We start from the raw sequence: 22,221 nt of genomic DNA on the forward strand, positions 1-22,221 counted from the left end.
TCCTCACATTCCTGCATTGTCATGTCCTAGCGGGAAGTACCCACTCATCCTCCTATCATATATCCTCCTAGTATATATATATATATATATACAGTGGTGCCTTGGGTTACGAGCATAATTTGTTGCGGGGCCGTGCTTGTAATCCAAATCCACTCTTAAACCAAAGCAAATTTTCCCATAAGAATTCATAGAAATGCAGACAATTGGTTCCACACCCCAAATATACTGATTATTATTCTGAATAACATGTAAAACAGATGAAACAAACATTCAGAAACAGCAGAATCTGTGATATTATAAGTTACTGTACAGTAATGGAGAGGATGGGAAACACCAGGGCGGACAGAGACTGACAGACTGCAGGAAGGAATGAGCAGGACAGATGTGGGCACATACATGCAGCGCTCTATGTCCGGGGAGGGAGGGGTTACAGCTATGGAGAGATTACCTCCACAGTCCTGTCCCCTGATGTAAGCCCCAGCCTGAAGTGGATCTGCTGTAGACCCCGCTATGCAGACCATGCCCCTCCTCCACTCGCGCTCCCACCCAGTACAGGGAGCTCTTAAACCAAAGCAATGCTCTTAAACCAAGTCACAATTTTGAAAAACTGTGAGCTTTTAAACCAAGTTACTCTTAAACTAAGGTACCACTGTATATATATCTATATCTCGTCTTGTACATCATGATAAGAGAGTTACCTTCCCCTGGGGAGAGATGGAAGTGGAACCTGTGGCTCCAGAGCTGCGCTCGTGTGATGCCGTAGTCGTGTACAGACTGGGCGCTGAGCATCAGCTGCAGATCCTTCTTCTCGTCTCCCACGTTGCTGACGGTGGCGCTGACACTGATGTCGCTTCCGTATTGCTGCTCATTCCTGGAGGTGATGGAAACCACGATGGGGCTGAGAGGCTGGAGCTTCTCTGTGTCCGGCCTGCCTGGCCGCATCAGTCGTTCGGCTCTCTCCACCGCTTCACGCTCTTCTTTAGAACCTGTTATGTATCAGGTTAAATATTGTTTCAGCAGATGCAAAAATAACAGCAACATTGACTTATCTGTTATGGCAACCCCTATATACAGAAGAGTGCCCCCCCCATGCCCATGGACAGGAGTGCCGGGGGGCTAAGCAGCTGGCATCTTCCACTGATCAGCTGACCATACACTTTGGATAGCTGACCATACTCTGGCTTTATAGGGGCACTCCGGCCCTTTAAATGTATACATTGCTGCCCTTATATGGAAGATAATACCGAGCCTATCCAGACTCCCCGGGGTCCTCCTGCGGTGTGTCCAGGTCCGCACTCAACGCTTCCATCTCTCAGCCAATCACCAGCCCTGGTGCCGTCCTTCCTCAGTCAGTGTTCTCCTCAGACGGCTGTCACTGCCGAGCGGATGCTGGAGACACCGCAGGAGGACCCCGAGGGGAGGTAAGGAGAAGCTCTACATGATGATCAGTATAGGGGCACTGATGGATGGACGGTATCAGTGTTATTGTACAGCGCAGCCAGAGAGGATATAGGTGTGACGCCGGCGCTAGTCCAGCACACAGGGGTGACGTCACTGCTAGTCCAGCACACAGGAGGGCCGCCGGCACTAGTCCAGCACACAAGGGTGACGTCACTGCTAGTCCAGCACACAGGGGTGACGTCACTGCTAGTCCAGCACACAGGGGTGACTCCGGTGCTAGTCGAGCACACGGAGTGACGCCGATGCTAGTCGAGCACACGGGGTGACGCCGGCGCTAGTACAGCACACAGGGGTGACGCCGGCGCTAGTCCAGCACACAGGGGTGACGCCGGCGCTACTCCAGCACACAAGGGTGACGTCACTGCTAGTCCAGCAAATGGGTGATGCCGGCGCTAGTCCAGCACACAAGGGTGACGCCAGCGCTAGTCCAGCACACGGGGGTGACGCCGGCGCTGGTCCAGTAAACGGGGGTGACGTCACTGCTAGTCCAGCAAACGGGTGATGCCGGCGCTAGTCCAGCACACAAGGGTGACGCCAGCGCTAGTCCAGCACACAGGGGTGACGTCACTGCTAGTCCAGCAAACGGGTGATGCCGGCACTAGTCCAGCACACAAGGGTGACGCCGGCGCTAGTCCAACACACAGGGGTGACGTCACTGCTAGTCCAGCAAACGGGTGATGCCGGCGCTAGTCCAGCACACAAGGGTGACGCCGGCGCTAGTCCAACACACAGGGGTGACGTCACTGCTAGTCCAGCACACAAGGGTGACGCCGGCGCTAGTCCAGCAAACGGGGTGACGTCACTGCTAGTCCAGCACACAGGGGTGATGCAGGCGCTAGTTCAGCACACAGGGGTGACGTCACTGCTAGTCCAGCACACAGGGGTGATGCAGGCGCTAGTTCAGCACACAGGGGTGACGCCGGCGCTAGTTCAGCACACAGGGGTGACGCCGGCGCTAGTCCAGCACACAGGGGTGACGCCGGCGCTAGTCCAGCACACAGGGGTGACGCCGGCGCTAGTTCAGCACACAGGGGTGACGCCGGCGCTAGTCCAGCACACAGGGGTGACGTCACTGCTAGTCCAGCAAACGGGGGTGACGCCGGCGCTAGTCCAGCACACAGGGGTGACGCCGGCGCTAGTTCAGCACACAGGGGTGATGCAGGCGCTAGTCCAGCAAACGGGTGACGCCGGCGCTAGTCCAGCACACAGGGGTGATGCAGGCGCTAGTCCAGCAAACGGGTGACGCCGGCGCTAGTCCAGCACACAGGGGTGATGCAGGCGCTAGTCCAGCAAACGGGTGACGCTGGCGCTAGTTCAGCACACAGGTGGGATGTTGGTTCCTGCTTTGTGTTGTGGCCGGTCTGTAGTGTTCCCCAGAAATGGTCGTGACCTGCCGGGCTGTGATGGGTCCCTTGGGCTCTTGTGTCCTGAGTGGAGAGATGACCCACCTGGGCTATCGGTACCGCCACCCACAGAAAGGGGAAAATTACCCAAGGTGTGCGGCTAGTGTGTACAGGTGCTGGTGCAGAGGAAGAGATGACTGAGTCCCAGTGATACAAATAGAACAGCTTTACTGTACAGTCTCTGGATAATACAGAACACTTTGGCAAATAAATCTTTGTACAGACTTTAGTGCTTAACTGGATCTGTGCTGCGGAGATGCCTGAAGGAATAGAGGAGAGGTAGTTGTAGCAGTGCTTGAAGAGTTGGAAGTAGAGTAGCGTAGAGGAGAGGAGTTTGTCAAAGGAGTCCCACCCCAATGTAGTACTGTAATCTGCTGGAACTTGAGAGAATACTTGAGAGTGAGAAGTTACTTACCTGTGTATAGACTATAGTCTGACCACCTTCTGCCCTACAGTGTCTAGGGGCTCATCCTAATAGGGTGATACAAGCCCCAGCCTTGGTTACCTGGGTGAAGCTAAGTTTCCAGGGGTGCAGGCACCTGCACTGTGAGATAGGATACGTAGACCTTCCTCTGGTAGCTTTGTTCTATCCAGGCTAATTCCTCTTGTGTATCAGGATACTGCCCTGCACTTTTTAGGCTGGTTCATGGCGTGGGCTAGGATATTCTTAGACTCTTCTCCCTTTGTAGTGTTTAGCACTACATAATAGATATAGCAGGAGTATAGAAAGAACTAAGGGGGAAATTTATCAATGGCTTTGCGCCTAATTTTTGGTGAATAATTGGATTTTCGACCCTTTTTGGTCTAAGTTCTTTTAATGAACCAGTATTCAACAGGCGAATATTGTTTAGATGCAACTTTTTTTTAATCTGCCTGTTTTGAGTATTCACCCAAAAGTTCTCATAATCCGGGATTAGCGCCCAATTTATCATTTGCGCACAAAGAGGCCAACGTCTGGTCAGTACCAGGTGAATATTTTTGTGACTTTTTTTGGTGACTTTTTACTTAGATAAATTCACTATGGCAGTGCTACATCTTAATGAATCAGTCACAAGCTATTGGAACAAAATACACACCAATCCCCATTAGAAGAGTCCCACACATTAGACTCCTTAATAAATGTCCCCCTATGTGTCTCTAGTAGCATCTGACTATACTTGTGTCTTAGACTAGACCAGACTAAACTGAACTGACTTGTCCCGGACTAGGGTCCTGGCAGAGCCAAGCCCTGGCTTGGCTACAACAGGGACATCTGCTTTGTGTGTCCTCCCACAAGAATCTAGGTAAGGACTGATGCTACACCTGCTCCTACCAAGTAACTTCTTACAGGGGCTAAGGGTCCATTTACACAGAAAGATTATCTGGCAGATTATCTGTCAAAGATTTGAAGCCAAAGCCAGGAATGGATTTGAAAAAAGGAGAAATCTCAGGCTTTTCTTTATGACCTGATCTCTGTATATTGTCCATTCCGGGCTTTGGCTTCAAATCTTTGGCAGATAATCTGTCAGATAATCTTTCTGTGTAAATGGACCCTCAGTAAGGTACCCTGTGAGTGGTGGAAAGGCATGTGTGCAAAAGAAAGAGATGGGCTATTAGTAAAGAGCATCTCCTATAGGTCAGTGAAGGCACATGGTGCATGCAAAACAGTAACCCATTCCACGTTCAGCTGTGCAAACGCAAAGGAACATACATATATAAAATACTGACATCTAGTGGCGAAACTTGAAAGTGCGCTACATCACCACTTAACCAGGAGTAAGAAGCTTTTGTGACCGGTGTACAAGAGAAAAGAACACCCGGGGTGGGACTCTACAGCAGCAATATATAAAACATATTATATATATATATATATATATATATATATATATATATATAAAACTCCTTAGAACAAAAGTATTGGTGAAGCTGAAGGATAAAACCAATAGCTTTTCCCTGACATCCGCCAATGGAGCCCTCCCCCCCCCCCCACACACACATTAAAGGGGCATTCCGGACCATTAGTTGTATATTCAGAAAATCACAGTGTGACATAAAAAAAGAAGGAAATCTGTACTCACCTCCCGGCCCGGACAGTCCCTGCTGTCAGCTCTTCCTGATCTCCATCCCCCACCCAATTCATCAGCCAATCACCAACCAGAACGGGGACCTGTCTCAGCCAATCGCTGACAAGAACGGGAACCTGTCTCAGCCAATCGCTGACAAGAACGGGAACCTGTCTCAGCCAATCACTGTTTACATATCAGGAGAGAGAAAAGGAAGAGCTGACAGCACGGACACTGGTGAGGGATCAGGGGCAGGTGAGTACAGGCCGCATCCAGCCACAATCAGTAGTAGCAGCTGTAACTATGAGGGTGTCGGTGAGTACTCACTATGATGATACTCTCGGGTACTCGTAGTCGCGCTCACCTCTCGGGTACTCGTAGTCACGCTCACCTCTCGGGTACTCGTAGTCGCGCTCACCTCTCGGGTACTCGTAGTCGCGCTCACCTCTCGGGTACTCGTAGTTGCGCTCACCTCTCGGGTACTCGTAGTTGCGCTCACCTCTCGGGTACTCGTAGTTGCGCTCACCTCTCGGGTACTCGTAGTTGCGCTCACCTCTCGGGTACTCGTAGTTGCGCTCACCTCTCGGGTACTCGTAGTCGCGCTCACCTCTCGGGTACTCGTAGTCGCGCTCACCTCTCGGGTACTCGTAGTCGCGCTCACCTCTCGGGTACTCGTAGTCGCGCTCACCTCTCGGGTACTCGTAGTCGCGCTCACCTCTCGGGTACTCGTAGTCGCGCTCACCTCTCGGGTACTGGTAGTCGCGCTCACCTCTCGGGTACTGGTAGTCGCGCTCACCTCTCGGGTACTGGTAGTCGTGCTCACCTCTCGGGTACTGGTAGTCGTGCTCACCTCTCGGGTACTGGTAGTCGCGCTCACCTCTCTGGTACTCGTAGTCGTGCTCTCCTCTCGGGTACTCGTAGTCGCGCTCACCTCTCGGGTACTGGTAGTCGCGCTCACCTCTCGGGTACTGGTAGTCGCGCTCACCTCTCGGGTACTGGTAGTCGCGCTCACCTCTCGGGTACTCGTAGTCGCGCTCACCTCTCGGGTACTGGTAGTCGCGCTCACCTCTCGGGTACTGGTAGTCGCGCTCACCTCTCGGGTACTGGTAGTCGCGCTCACCTCTAGGGTACTTGTAGTCCCGGGTGATGTCATCCAGATCATCTCTCCCCACACTCTTGGTGCTGATCCCGTCCCCCACGTGTCTGATCCCGCCATACGCCTTTCTGAAACGTCCCTTAGAGTCTCGCACGGAGACTGTCGTGTCTGTGTGTATCTTGGAGAAGATGAGGTTTGTGTGGTAGTTCAGCTCCACATGTCCGTCCTTTATGGCCGTTACCGGGGCCGGACCGCTGCAACACAGCTCACCTGTCAATAGAAGCATGGCCGATAGCGAGGATACAGATATTATACATTATATAATATATACACTGGCTGCTACTGGGGAGGGAAGCACACAGCCCGGCGCTTCTCCCATGACCGATCCTCAGGATATAGATATACAGTATATGTATAATGTCTCTGTGCAATGTGGTTTATATTGTGTAATAGTGTATATCGGTGAGTATATCGGTATATCGGTGAGTATATCAGTATATCGGTGAGTATATGAGTGAGTATATCGGTATATGGGTGAGTATATGAGTGATCATATTGGTATATCGGTGAGTATATCAGTATATCGGTGAGTATATGAGTGAGTATATCGGTAAGTATATCGGTATATGGTATATCGGTGAGTATATCGGTATATCGGTGAATATATAAGTGAGTATATCAGTATATCGGTGAGTATATGAGTGAGTATATCGGTATATCAGTGAGTATATTGGTATATCGGTGAGTATATCGGCATATCGGTGAGTATATGAGTGAGTATATCGGTAAGTATATCGGTATATCGGTGAGTATATGAGTGAGTATATCGGTGAGTATATCGGTAAGTATATCGGTATATCGGTGAGTATATGAGTGAGTATATCGGTATATGAGTGAGTATATCTGTGAGTATATGAGTGAGTATATCGGTGAGTATATGAGTGAGTATATCGGTGAGTATATGAGTGAGTATATCGGTATATGAGTGAGTATATCGGTGAGTATATGAGTGAGTATATCGGTATATGAGTGAGTATATGAGTGGGTATATCGGTGAGTATATGAGTGAGTATATCGGTATATCGGTGAGTATATGAGTGAGTATATCGGTATATGAGTGAGTATATCGGTATATCGGTGAGTATATGAGTGAGTATATCGGTATATCGGTGAGTATATGAGTGAGTATATCGGTGAGTATATCGGTGAGTATATGAGTGAGTATATTGGTATATCGGTGAGTATATGAGTGAGTATATCGGTATATCGGTGAGTATATGAGTGAGTATATCGGTATATCGGTGAGTATATCGGTATATCGGTGAGTATATGAGTGAGTTTATCGGTGAGTATATGAGTGAGTATATCGGTGAGTATATCGGTATATCGGTGAGTATATGAGTGAGTATATCGGTGAGTATATCAGTATATCGGTGAGTATATAAGTGAGTATATCGGTATATCAGTGAGTATATGAGTGAGTATATCGGTGAGTATATCCTAGTATATACTAGTGTCTGTGCAGTTACCGCTGTATTTTAGCTGCGCGGTTGCGTCGAGCACCTGCCACCCGCTGTGTTCTCTGTGCAGATCTCGCCGTTCCATCCAGCACTCATTCCATACGTGGAAATGCCTAAAAGAACGTCCAGCGTCAGTGACCGCGTCCCATCACCTATTACCATATATGCCAGAGTAATCACCTATTACCATATATACCAGAGTAATCAGGCAGTGATGCCGTCCCATCACCTATTACCATATATACCAGAGTAATCACCTATTACCATATATACCTGAGTAATCACCTATTACCATATATACCTGAGTAATCACCTATTACCATATATACCTGAGTAATCACCTATTACCATATATACCAGAGTAATCAGGCAGTGATGCCGTCCCATCACCTATTACCATATATACCAGAGTAATCACCAATTACCTTATATACCAGAGTAATCAGGCACTTCATGGATACCGCCCCATCACCTATTACCATATATACCGGAGTAATCACCTATTACCATATATACCAGAGTAATCAGGCACTTCAGGGATGCCGTCCCATCACCTATTACCATATATATCAGAGTAACCAGGCAGCGATGCCGCCCCATCACCTATTACCATATATACCAGAGTAATCATCTATTACCATATATACCAGAGTAATCACCTATTACCATATATACCAGAGTAATCAGGCAGTGATGCCGCCCCATCACCTATTACCATATATACCAGAGTAATCACCTATCACCATATATACCAGAGTAATCACCTATTACCATATAAACCAGAGTAATCAGGCACTTCAGGGATGCCGTCCCATCACCTATTACCATATATACCAGAGTAATCAGGCAGCGATGCCGCCCCATCACCTATTACCATATATACCAGAGTAATCAGGCAGCGATGCCGCCCCATCACCTATTACCATATATACCAGAGTAATCAGGCAGCGATGCCGCCCCATTACCTATTACCATATATACCAGAGTAATCAGGCAGGGATGCCGCCCCATCACCTATTACCATATATACCAGAGTGATCAGGCATGGATACCGCCCCATCACCTATTACCATATATACTAGAGTAATCAGGCAGGGATGCCACTTCATCACCTATTACCATATATACCAGAGTAATCGGGCACTTCAGGGATGATACATTGTTAGCAGTAATACTCACCCACCCCTACCCTCCACATCTGTGGCACCAGCACTCCCCGCTCCTGCTCCTCCCCTTGTCCTGCAGTGTGGACCAGGGCAGGTAAGTATCACTGTAACTTTACATCCCCCACAGAGGAGGTGCGTCCCGTATGTCCCAGAACTCCTCACCAGACGCTGTCATTCCGTGATCTGTGGATCCGCGCTCCGCTCCCATCATAGTAAATCTCCTTCTGCAGAGTCTGATCGGTATCGGGGGCCGAGTTATAGATTGTCACAACGCGGGATGGAATCCCCAGACAGCGGAAGACTGAAAACAGCAGAATATCAAGTATCAGCCACCTGCCTGGAGGATACAACACACCGCACAATACACCTCACACACCACACCCAATACACTACACACCACACTACACAACACACCGCACCCAACACACTACACACCACACCCAATACAATGCACCCAACACACTACACATCACACCAAATACACTACACAACACACTGCACCCAATACACTGCACCCAACACACTACACATCACACCAAATACACTACACAACACACTGCACCCAACACACTACACAACACACCAAATACACTACACAACACACCGCACCCAACACACTACACAACACACTGCACCCAATACAATGCACCCAACACACTACACATCACACCAAATACACTACACAACACACTGCACCCAACACACTACACAACACACCAAATACACTACACAACACACTGCACCCAACACACTACACAACACACCCAATACACTACACACCACACTACACAACACACCGCACCCAACACACTACACAACACACTGCACCCAACACACTACACAACACACCAAATACACTACACAACACACCACACAACACACTACACAACACACCAAATACACTACACAACACACCACACAACACACTGCACCCAACACACTACACAACACACCAAATACACTACACAACACACCACACAACACACTGCACCCAATACACTGCACCCAACACACTACACATCACACCAAACACACTACACACCACACCCAATACACTACACACCACACAACGCACCACACCCAATACACTACACCAAACACACTACACACCACACCCAATACACTACACACCACACAACGCACCACACCCAATACACTGCACCAAACACACTACACAACACACCGCACCCAATACACTGCACCCAATACACTACACACCACACTACACACCACACCCAATACACTACACACCACACAACGCACCACACCCAATACACTACACCAAACACACTACACACCACACCCAATACACTACACACCACACAACGCACCACACCCAATACACTGCACCAAACACACTACACAACACACCGCACCCAATACACTGCACCCAATACACTACACACCACACAACACACCACACCCAATACACTACACACTGCACCCAACACACTACACAACACACCACACCCAATACACTACAATACACTACACACTGCACCCAATACACTACACAACACACCACACCCAATACACTACAATACACTACACACCACACAACACACCGCACCCAATACACTGCACCCAATACACTACACATCACACCAAATACACTACACAACACACTGCACCCAACACACTACACATCACACCAAATACACTACACAACTCACCGCACCCAATACACCACACACCATACCCAATACACTGCACCCAACACACTACACATCACACCAAATACACCACACCCCACATGCCGCACCCAACACACTGCAACCAACACGCCGCACCCAACATACCACACACCGCACCCAATACACTGCACCAAACACACTGCATCCAACACACTACACCAAATACACTACACAACACACCACACCCAATACACTACACACCACACCCAATACACTACACACCACACACTGCACCCAACCCAATACACACCGCACCCAACACCCAATACACTACACACCACACACTGCACCCAATACACTGCACCCAACACACTACACCCATCACACCACACCAAATACACTACACAACACACCACACACCGCACCCAATACACTGCACCCAACACACTACACCCAACACACCACACCAAATACACTACACACCACACACTGCACCCAACACACTACACCCAATACACTACACACCACACCAAACAACACACCACACACTGCACCCAACCCAATACACACCACACCCAACACGCCGCACTCAATACCCAACACACTACACCCCGCACCCAATACACCGCACCCAACACACTACACACTGCACCCAACACACTACACCCCGCACCCAATACACCGCACCCAACACACTACACACTGCACCCAACACACTACACCCCGCACCCAATACACTGCACCAAACACAATGCACCCAACACACTACACACCACACACCGCACCCAATACACTGCACCCAACACACCACACCAAATACACTACACAACACACACTGCACCCAACCCAATACACACCACACCCAACACGCCGCACCCAATACCCAACACACTACACCCCGCACCCAATACACTACACCAAACACACTGCACCCAATACACCGCACCCAACACACTACACACCACACACTGCACCCAGCGCCCTCTACAGCACATGTCCTGTACTGCAGTATCATAGACTATGACTGAGAGGGTCCATTTGGTCGGGTCCTGGATGTTATAGATGGGAAGGTGTGTATCGTCCTCACCTGTGCAGAGTAACGATGAGAAAACCCAGTGGTGTCCATAGTTGGAGGTAGATTCCCCTGCGGACCAGCGGCGCAGTATGGGGACACTGCTCAGCCACCTATAGGATGGTCGTCCATTCTGACACATGAAGTTCACCCTGTCTGCCTCATCCCAGCTGCCGACCTGCGCACAGTAACATGGATGTGGGTATAACCTGGGGGACACTGGGGAGCGGGAGCTCCGGATGGTTCTTACCATGTCCCCGATCTCCTGGATGATGTAAATGGGGTCGCTCCTCCTCATGTAGTTTCCTTCTGGATCCTTCTGATATCGGGGACTCATGTTCAGGAACTGGAGACATATTCTGGGAATATCTTCCTCAAACTGTGGAGTAAAGTGATCAGCACCATCTCAGCATAGCCAAGAACTACCTCCTGAGGTGAAGAACTGAAGGGGATAGAGGGAATGAGGAGTAAATCAGGGGTCTCTGTGTCCCCCAAGCTGCGTCCCAGTCTCTTCCAGTCGGCACACAAGGTCCTTTCTAGAAGGTTCCTTATGTCCCTGATGCTATTCACCGCTTTCAGAACTGCAGCAATCACTTTTGGCCACAAGATGTCGCCGCTGAGTACTATTGTATTTATTCCAGCACATTGAGGTCTAAAGGGGTTCATGTCTATTGTTATATTGTCGGCAAAAGAAGTGATTGACAGCGCCCTTGCCGGGTCTCATCCCATCACCGGTGACACACACACATACAGTTAGTAAGGCAGATTGTGTGCTCCCCCAGCCCAGCTCTAGTATATATATATATATATATATATATATATATATATATATATATACACACATACAGTTAGTAAGGCAGATTGTGTGCTCCCCCAGCCCAGCTCTAGTATATATATATATATATATATATGTATATATATATATATATATATATATATATATATACACACATACAGTTAGTAAGGCAGATTGTGTGCTCCCCCAGCCCAGCTCTAGTATATATATATATATATATATATATATATATATATATATATATATACACACACACACACACACACACACACACACACACACAGTCAGTAAGGCAGATTGTGTGCTCCCCCAGCCCAGCTCTAGTATATATATATATATATATATATATATATACACACACATACAGTTAGTAAGGCAGATTGTGTGCTCCCCCAGCCCAGCTCTAGTATATATATGTCACGGCCGCGGCGGCGGCCCGTGTTCCGGGCCACCGCCGCGACCTCCTCCTGCCCCATGCAGCCGCCGGCGTCCCTGTGCAGGGACCCGGCGCTGCTGCTAGTTCGGCCCCTGGGGGCGCCTCACCTCTCCTCCGCTCCTGTCTCCGTCTGTGCCGGCCGGCGCGCGCGTCCCCGCCTCCTAGGGCGCGCGCGCCGGCTGTCTCAGATTTAAAGGGCCAGTGTGTCCCTAATTGGTTAATTGCACCTATCACTCCCTATAAATCCCAGCATGCCCTGCCCCACCACAGGTGTTGGAGCCTCTACATGCTTCCCATAGCGTTTGGCCCAGCCCCCTGTCGTTCCTGATTCCTATCCGCTACCTGGTCCCTACTCCTTGTTCCTGGTTCCTGCTCCCCTGTTACTCCATTGCTCCTGTGTTCATCCTGTCACCTGCGGTTACGCCTACAGACCTCTGCCAGCACTATCTCCTGCCTACTGCTCCTGCCACGCCTCGCCTGCCGTCACTAGCAACCAAGCCAGGGGTAGCGACCTGGGGGTCGCCTGCTGCAGCAAGTCCATCCCGCCTTGCGGCGGGCTCTGGTGAAAACCAGCGGCCCCTTAGACTCCGCTCCCTGGTGAGGTTAGTGCCATCGCTGGTGACGGTCCAGTGGATCCACTACTCCAGGCGATACAATATACACACACACAGTCAGTAAGGCAGATTGTGTGCTCCCCCAGCCCAGCTCTAGTATATACATATATATATATATATATATATATATATATATATATATATATATATATATATATATATATATATATATATACACACACACACACACACACACACACACACACACACACACACACACACAGTCAGTAAGGCAGATTGTGTGCTCCCCCAGCCCAGCTCTAGTATATATATATACACACGCACAGTCAGTAAGGCAGACTGTGTGCTCCTCCTGTATGACACCTCTCCAGTATCCCCGCCCCCCGGACACCCCTGTAATAGTGAGGAGCACTGGATTTATGCATCCAGCAGGGTACAGGAGCGGCTTTAGCTCATCTCTCGTGATCTGTACAAGAACCAGATACAAGTACATACATATATATGTCAGTAAGGCAGCATCTGTAGCCTATATATATATATATACCCATCCATTCTCCTCCTCAGTTTTCGGACCTATTTACTATAACTCCGTCCCGTCCCTCTCAGACTTTATAACCTGAACCTTCGCTTCTTTTCACCCCTTATTTTTTTTTACAAGCCTTAAAAATAGTAAAATATTTGGGGGGAAACCATACAAAAGATTTAATTAACCCTTTGTACGATTCCCCCCAGAAAAATATTTTACTATGTTTAAGTTCTGTACAGTGATTATTGTAAAAAAAAATATTTACTATATGTTATTATCTTTGTCTATATATATATATATATACTGTATATGTATATCTATGCCTATACATATATACACACACTGACTGACTGGGGGTCCCAGACTGACAGTATGCGACCCCCCCCCCTCCCCCCCTCCGGACTGTCACAGTGGGATCCGCTGCTGTCCGTCCTGTGCGTCAAACGTCACTTGCCTGCTGCTGATTTCCTCCATCACAGCCCGCCTTCAGCCCGTCCCCCCATGCGGACCACAGCTGCTTCCACACAGACTCCTCCCCTCAGACAGCTGAGGCATCGCCAGAGGGCGGGAGGATTCCGCAGAGTATGTAGAGAGAGAGATAAAGCCCCTGCGCTCCCCCCCCCACCTCTCTCCTGTCACTGTGAGGAGAGGACGCTCCTTATCTGGCTGCCGCGCTGAGGATGACCTCTGACCCCCTCTCCTACCCGGACCCGTATACAGCACATACAGCACACTATCACTGATACAGACACTGCGGCTGCTTACACACAACTACTGACTGCAGCAGGGGGTTTTACTTCTACAGGAGCTGTGACACTGTAGGACTACAACTCCCAGCATGGTCTAGCTGCTGGCTGTGCCCCCCTTCCAAGACTCATAGTTGAAGGGGGACACAATCTGCATAGACAGAGCACACTGGGAGTTGTAGTCCCACACTGTGTACAGTCACCCTGTGATTGCAGCTCCTGTAGGACTGGAATATAATAATATGAATTTCCCCTCACTTACATTTTCTGATTGTATAAAACACTGAATAAAAACCGACCAGTAATGTACCCCAATGTGGTGCTGTTATACCATGACAGTATGGCGGTATTGGTCAGGTATGGCGGTGTTATCCAGTCACAGTATGGCGGTATTGGTCAGGTCTGGTATGGCGGTGTTATCCAGTCACAGTATGGCGGTATTGGTCAGGTCTGGTATGGCGGTGTTATCCAGTCACAGTATGGCGGTATTGGTCAGGTCTGGTATGGCGGTGTTATCCAGTCACAGTATGGCGGTATTGGTCAGGTCTGGTATGGCGGTGTTATCCAGTCACAGTATGGCGGTATTGGTCAGGTCTGGTGTGGCGGTGTTATCCAGTCACAGTATGGCGGTATTGGTCAGGTCTGGTATGACAGTGTTATCCAGCACAGTATGGCGGTATTGGTCAAGTCTGGCAGTGTTATCCAATTACAGTATGGCGGTGTTATCCAGTCACAGTATGGCGGTATTGGTCAGGTCTGGTATGGCGGTGTTATCCAGTCACAGTATGGCGGTATTGGTCAGGTCTGGTATGGCGGTGTTATCCAGTCACAGTATGGCGGTATTGGTCAGGTCTGGTATGGCGGTGTTATCCAGTCACAGTATGGCGGTATTGGTCAGGTCTGGCAGTGTTATCCAGTCACATTATGGCGGTATTGGTCAGGTCTGGTATGGCGGTGTTATCCAGTCACATTATGGCGGTATTGGTCAGGTCTGGCGGTGTTATCCAGTCACATTATGGCGGTATTGGTCAGGTCTGGCGGTGTTATCCAGTCACATTATGGCGGTATTGGTCAGGTCTGGTATGGCGGTGTTATCCAGTCACAGTATGGCGGTATTGGTCAGGTCTGGTATGGCAGTGTTATCCAGTCACAGTATGGCGGTATTGGTCAGGGCTGGTATGGCGGTGTTATCCAGTCCCAGTATGGCGGTATTGGTCAGGTCTGGTATGGCGGTGTTATCCAGTCCCAGTATGGCGGTATTGGTCAGGTCTGGTACGGTGGTTTTATCCAGTCACGAGCGTGCGCCCTCTCATTCACTTACAGCAGCACACTGAGCACGGTGGAGAGGTCCGGCTCGGAATTACGCCATGTTTACTCCGTGTGAAAGGGACCATATAGTGTATATAAAGATTTTATAAACTTTTGAAAGGGGCAGATATGAGGGTATTATATAATTATTAGATGCATATATACATATACCCTGGGACGCATTTGGCGGGGGGGGGGGGCATACAGTTATTATGCTATGGGGCCCCATGATTCCTAGCTACACCCCTGCTGGGAAACCTACCTGCCCAAAGTGCCAGGGATGCGGCTGAGGAGAAGACTCTGCACCCAAGAAGATGAGGCCGTCCTCACTGAGGATAAACTCGCGTCTCTCCGCTTCATTCCAGAGATAAACCTGATCATCTGCAAACCAGCGAAATATAGGAGCAATAATAATCACTATACAGGAGTATATAGGAGCAATAATAATCACTATACAGGAGTATATAGGAGGAATAATAATCACTATACAGGAGTATATAGGAATAATAATCACTATACAGGAGTATATAGGAGCAATAATAATCACTATACAGGAGTATATAGGAGGAGTAATAATCACTATACAGGAGTATATAGGAGGAGTAATAATCACTATACAGGAGTATATAGGAGGAATAATAATCACTATACAGGAGTATATAGGAGGAGTAATAATCACTATACAGGAGTATATAGGAGGAATAATAATCACTATACAGGAGTATATAGGAGGAATAATAATCACTATACAGGAGTATATAGGAGGAGTAATAATCACTATACAGGAGTATATAGGAGGAGTAATAATCACTATACAGGAGTATATAGGAGGAATAATTATCACTATACAGGAGTATATAGGAATAATAATCACTATACAGGAGTATATAGGAGGAATAATTATCACTATACAGGAGTATATAGGAATAATAATCACTATACAGGAGTATATAGGAGGAATAATAATCACTATACAGGAGTATATAGGAGCAATAATAATCACTATACAGGAGTATATAGGAGGAATAATAATCACTATACAGGAGTATATAGAAATAATAATCACTATACAGGAGTATATAGGAATAATAATCACTATACAGGAGTATATAGGAGGAGTAATCACTATACAGGAGTATATAGGAGCAATAATAATCACTATACAGGAGTATATAGGAGGAATAATAATCACTATACAGGAGTATATAGGAGGAATAATAATCACTATACAGGAGTATATAGGAGGAGTAATCACTATACAGGAGTATATAGGAGGAGTAATAATCACTATACAGGAGTATATAGGAATAATAATCACTATACAGGAGTATATAGGAATAATAATCACTATACAGGAGTATATAGGAATAATAATCACTATACAGGAGTATATAGGAGGAATAATAATCACTATACAGGAGTATATAGGAATAATAATCACTATACAGGAGTATATAGGAATAATAATCACTATACAGGAGTATATAGGAGGAATAATAATCACTATACAGGAGTATATAGGAGGTGTAATCACTATACAGGAGTATATAGGAGGAGTAATAATCACTATACAGGAGTATATAGGAATAATAATCACTATACAGGAGTATATAGGAATAATAATCACTATACAGGAGTATATAGGAATAATAATCACTATACAGGAGTATATAGGAGGAGTAATAATCACTATACAGGAGTATATAGGAGGAATAATAATCACTATACAGGAGTATATAGGAGGAATAATAATCACTATACAGGAGTATATAGGAGCAATAATAATCACTATACAGGAGTATATAGGAATAATAATCACTATACAGGAGTATATAGGAGGAATAATAATCACTATACAGGAGTATATAGGAGCAATAATAATCACTATACAGGAGTATATAGGAGGAATAATAATCACTATACAGGAGTATATAGGAGGAATAATTATCACTATACAGGAGTATATAGGAGGAATAATCACTATACAGGAGTATATAGGAATAATAATCACTATACAAGAGTATATAGGAATAATAATCACTATACAGGAGTATATAGGAATAATAATCACTATACAGGAGTATATAGGAGGAATAATAATCACTATACAGGAGTATATAGGAATAATAATCACTATACAGGAGTATATAGGAGCAATAATAATCACTATACAGGAGTATATAGGAGGAATAATAATCACTATACAGGAGTATATAGGAGGAATAATAATCACTATACAGGAGTATATAGGAGGAGTAATAATCACTATACAGGAGTATATAGGAGGAATAATAATCACTATACAGGAGTATATAGGAGGAATAATAATCACTATACAGGAGTATATAGGAGGAATAATAATCACTATACAGGAGTATATAGGAATAATAATCACTATACAGGAGTATATAGGAGCAATAATAATCACTATACAGGAGTATATAGGAGGAATAATAATCACTATACAGGAGTATATAGGAGTAATAATAATCACTATACAGGAGTATATAGGAGGAATAATAATCACTATACAGGAGTATATAGGAGGAGTAATAATCACTATACAGGAGTATATAGGGGGAATAATAATCACTATACAGGAGTATATAGGAGGAGTAATAATCACTATACAGGAGTATATAGGATTAATAATAATCACTATACAGGAGTATATAGGAGCAATAATAATCACTATACAGGAGTATATAGGAGCAATAATAATCACTATACAGGAGTATATAGGAGGAATAATAATCACTATACAGGAGTATATAGGAGTAATAATAATCACTATACAGGAGTATATAGGAGCAATAATCACTATACAGGAGTATATAGGAATAATAATCACTATACAGGAGTATATAGGAGGAGTAATAATCACTATACAGGAGTATATAGGAATAATAATCACTATACAGGAGTATATAGGAGGAATAATAATCACTATACAGGAGTATATAGGAGGAGTAATAATCACTATACAGGAGTATATAGGAGGAATAATAATCACTATACAGGAGTATATAGGAGGAATAATAATCACTATACAGGAGTATATAGCAATAATAATCACTATACAGGAGTATATAGGAATAATAATCACTATACAGGAGTATATAGGAGGAGTAATAATCACTATACAGGAGTATATAGGAGGAATAATAATCACTATACAGGAGTATATAGGAGGAATAATAATCACTATACAGGAGTATATAGGAATAATAATCACTATACAGGAGTATATAGGAGCAATAATAATCACTATACAGGAGTATATAGGAATAATAATCACTATACAGGAGTATATAGGAGGAATAATAATCACTATACAGGAGTATATAGGAATAATAATCACTATACAGGAGTATATAGGAATAATAATCACTATACAGGAGTATATAGGAGGAGTAATAATCACTATACAGGAGTATATAGGAGGAGTAATAATCACTATACAGGAGTATATAGGAATAATAATCACTATACAGGAGTATATAGGAGCAATAATAATCACTATACAGGAGTATATAGGAGCAATAATAATCACTATACAGGAGTATATAGGAGCAATAATAATCACTATACAGGAGTATATAGGAGCAATAATAATCACTATACAGGAGTATATAGGAGGAATAATAATCACTATACAGGAGTATATAGGAGGAATAATAATCACTATACAGGAGTATATAGGAGCAATAATAATCACTATACAGGAGTATATAGGAATAATAATCACTATACAGGAGTATATAGGAATAATAATCACTATACAGGAGTATATAGGAATAATAATCACTATACAGGAGTATATAGGAGGAATAATTATCACTATACAGGAGTATATAGGAGTAATAATCACTATACAGGAGTATATAGGAGGAGTAATAATCACTATACAGGAGTATATAGGAATAATAATCACTATACAGGAGTATATAGGAGGAGTAATAATCACTATACAGGAGTATACAGGAATAATAATCACTATACAGGAGTATATAGGAGTAATAATCACTATACAGGAGTATATAGGAATAATAATCACTATACAGGAGTATATAGGAATAATAATCACTATACAGGAGTATATAGGAGGAGTAATAATCACTATACAGGAGTATATAGGAATAATAATCACTATACAGGAGTATATAGGAGGAATAATAATCACTATACAGGAGTATATAGGAGGAATAATCACTATACAGGAGTATATAGGAGGAATAATAATCACTATACAGGAGTATATAGGAGGAATAATAATCACTATACAGGAGTATATAGGAATAATAATCACTATACAGGAATATATAGGAGGAATAATAATCACTATACAGGAGTATATAGGAATAATAATCACTATACAGGAGTATATAAAAGGAATAATAATCACTATACAGGAGTATATAGGAGGAATAATAATCACTATACAGGAGTATATAGGAGGAGTAATAATCACTATACAGGAGTATATAGGAGGAGTAATAATCACTATACAGGAGTATATAGGAGGAATAATAATCACTATACAGGAGTATATAGGAGGAATAATAATCACTATACAGGAGTATATAGGAATAATAATCACTATACAAGAGTATATAGGAATAATAATCACTATACAGGAGTATATAGGAATAATAATCACTATACAGGAGTATATAGGAATAATAATCACTATACAGGAGTATATAGGAGGATAATAATCACTATACAGGAGTAATAGGAGGAGTAATAATCACTATACAGGAGTATATAGGAGCATAATAATCACTATACAGGAGTATATAGGAGGAATAATAATCACTATACAGGAGTATATAGGAGAATAATAATCACTATACAGGAGTATATAGGAATAATAATCACTATACAGGAGTATATAGGAATAATAATCACTATACAGGAGTATAGAGGAGGAATAATAAGTCACTATACAGGAGTATATAGGAGGAATAATAATCACTATACAGGAGTATATAGGAATAATAATCACTATACAGGAGTATATAGGAATAATAATCACTATACAGGAGTATATAGGAATAATAATCACTATACAGGAGTATATAGGAGGAATAATAATCACTATACAGGAGTATATAGGAGGAATAATAATCACTATACAGGAGTATATAGGAATAATAATCACTATACAGGAGTATATAGGAGTAATAATCACTATACAGGAGTATATAGGAATAATAATCACTATACAGGAGTATATAGGAATAATAATCACTATACAGGAGTATATAGGAGGAATAATAATCACTATACAGGAGTATATAGGAATAATAATCACTATACAGGAGTATATAGGAGGAATAATAATCACTATACAGGAGTATATAGGAATAATAATCACTATACAGGAGTATATAGGAGGAATAATAATGACTATACAGGAGTATATAGGAGGAATAATAATCACTATACAGGAGTATATAGGAATAATAATCACTATACAGGAGTATATAGGAGGAGTAATAACTCACTATACAGGAGTTATATAGGAATAATAATCACTATACAGGAGTATATAGGAGGAATAATAATCACTATACAGGAGTATATAGGAGGAGTAATAATCACTATACAGGAGTATATAGGAGGAATAATCACTATACAGGAGTATATAGGAATAATAATCACTATACAGGAGTATATAGGAGGAATAATAATCACTATACAGGATGTAGATATAGGCAGGAAGTAATAATCACTATACGGAGTATATAGGAGGAATAATCTACTATACAGGAGTATATAGGAAGGAATAATCACTATACAGGAGTATATAGGAATAATAATCACTATTACAAGAGTATATAGGAATAAGTAATCACTAATACAGGCGTATATAGGAGCAAATAATAATTCACTTATACAGTGAGTATATAGGAGGAATGAGTATAATCACTATACACAGGAGTATATAGGAATATAATCACTATCCAGGAGTATATAGGAGAATAAATAATCACTATACAGGAGTATATAGGAGGAATAATAATCACTAATACAGGAGTATATAGGAGGAATAATAATCACTATACAGGAGTATATAGGAGAGTATAATCACTATACAGGAGTATATAGAGGAATAAATAATCACTATACAGGAGTATATAGGAATAATAATCACTATACAGGAGTATATAGGAGGAATAATAATCACTATACAGGAGTATATAGGAATAATAATCACTATACAGGAGTATATAGGAGGAATAATAATCACTATACAGGAGTATATAGGAGGAGTAATAATCACTATACAGGAGTATATAGGAATAATAATCACTATACAGGAGTATATAGGAGGAATAATAATCACTATACAGGAGTATATAGGAGCAATAATAATCACTATACAGGAGTATATAGGAGGAGTAATAATCACTATACAGGAGTATATAGGAATA

The 22,221-nt window shown here is 44.0% G+C and overlaps 1 protein-coding gene across 1 annotated transcript in view; it reads right to left on the minus strand.

Annotated features, from left to right (window-relative positions):
* The window catches only part of LOC138771928 (protein-glutamine gamma-glutamyltransferase 2-like), a gene marked incomplete at its 5' end in the record, with an annotated part of 57,044 nt that overhangs the window by 29,542 nt on the left and 5,281 nt on the right, over positions 1–22,221 (minus strand). Inside the window, 7 exons of the mRNA XM_069951930.1 lie at positions 699–986; positions 6,027–6,272; positions 7,532–7,635; positions 8,851–8,989; positions 11,410–11,572; positions 11,645–11,773; positions 16,044–16,162. Coding sequence (XP_069808031.1) covers positions 699–986; positions 6,027–6,272; positions 7,532–7,635; positions 8,851–8,989; positions 11,410–11,572; positions 11,645–11,773; positions 16,044–16,162 — 1,188 coding nt within the window. The remainder of the gene's footprint in view (positions 1–698; positions 987–6,026; positions 6,273–7,531; positions 7,636–8,850; positions 8,990–11,409; positions 11,573–11,644; positions 11,774–16,043; positions 16,163–22,221) is intronic.

The sequence above is a fragment of the Dendropsophus ebraccatus genome, chromosome 14, assembly GCF_027789765.1.
Source record: "Dendropsophus ebraccatus isolate aDenEbr1 chromosome 14, aDenEbr1.pat, whole genome shotgun sequence".
Lineage (NCBI taxonomy): Eukaryota > Metazoa > Chordata > Amphibia > Anura > Hylidae > Dendropsophus > Dendropsophus ebraccatus.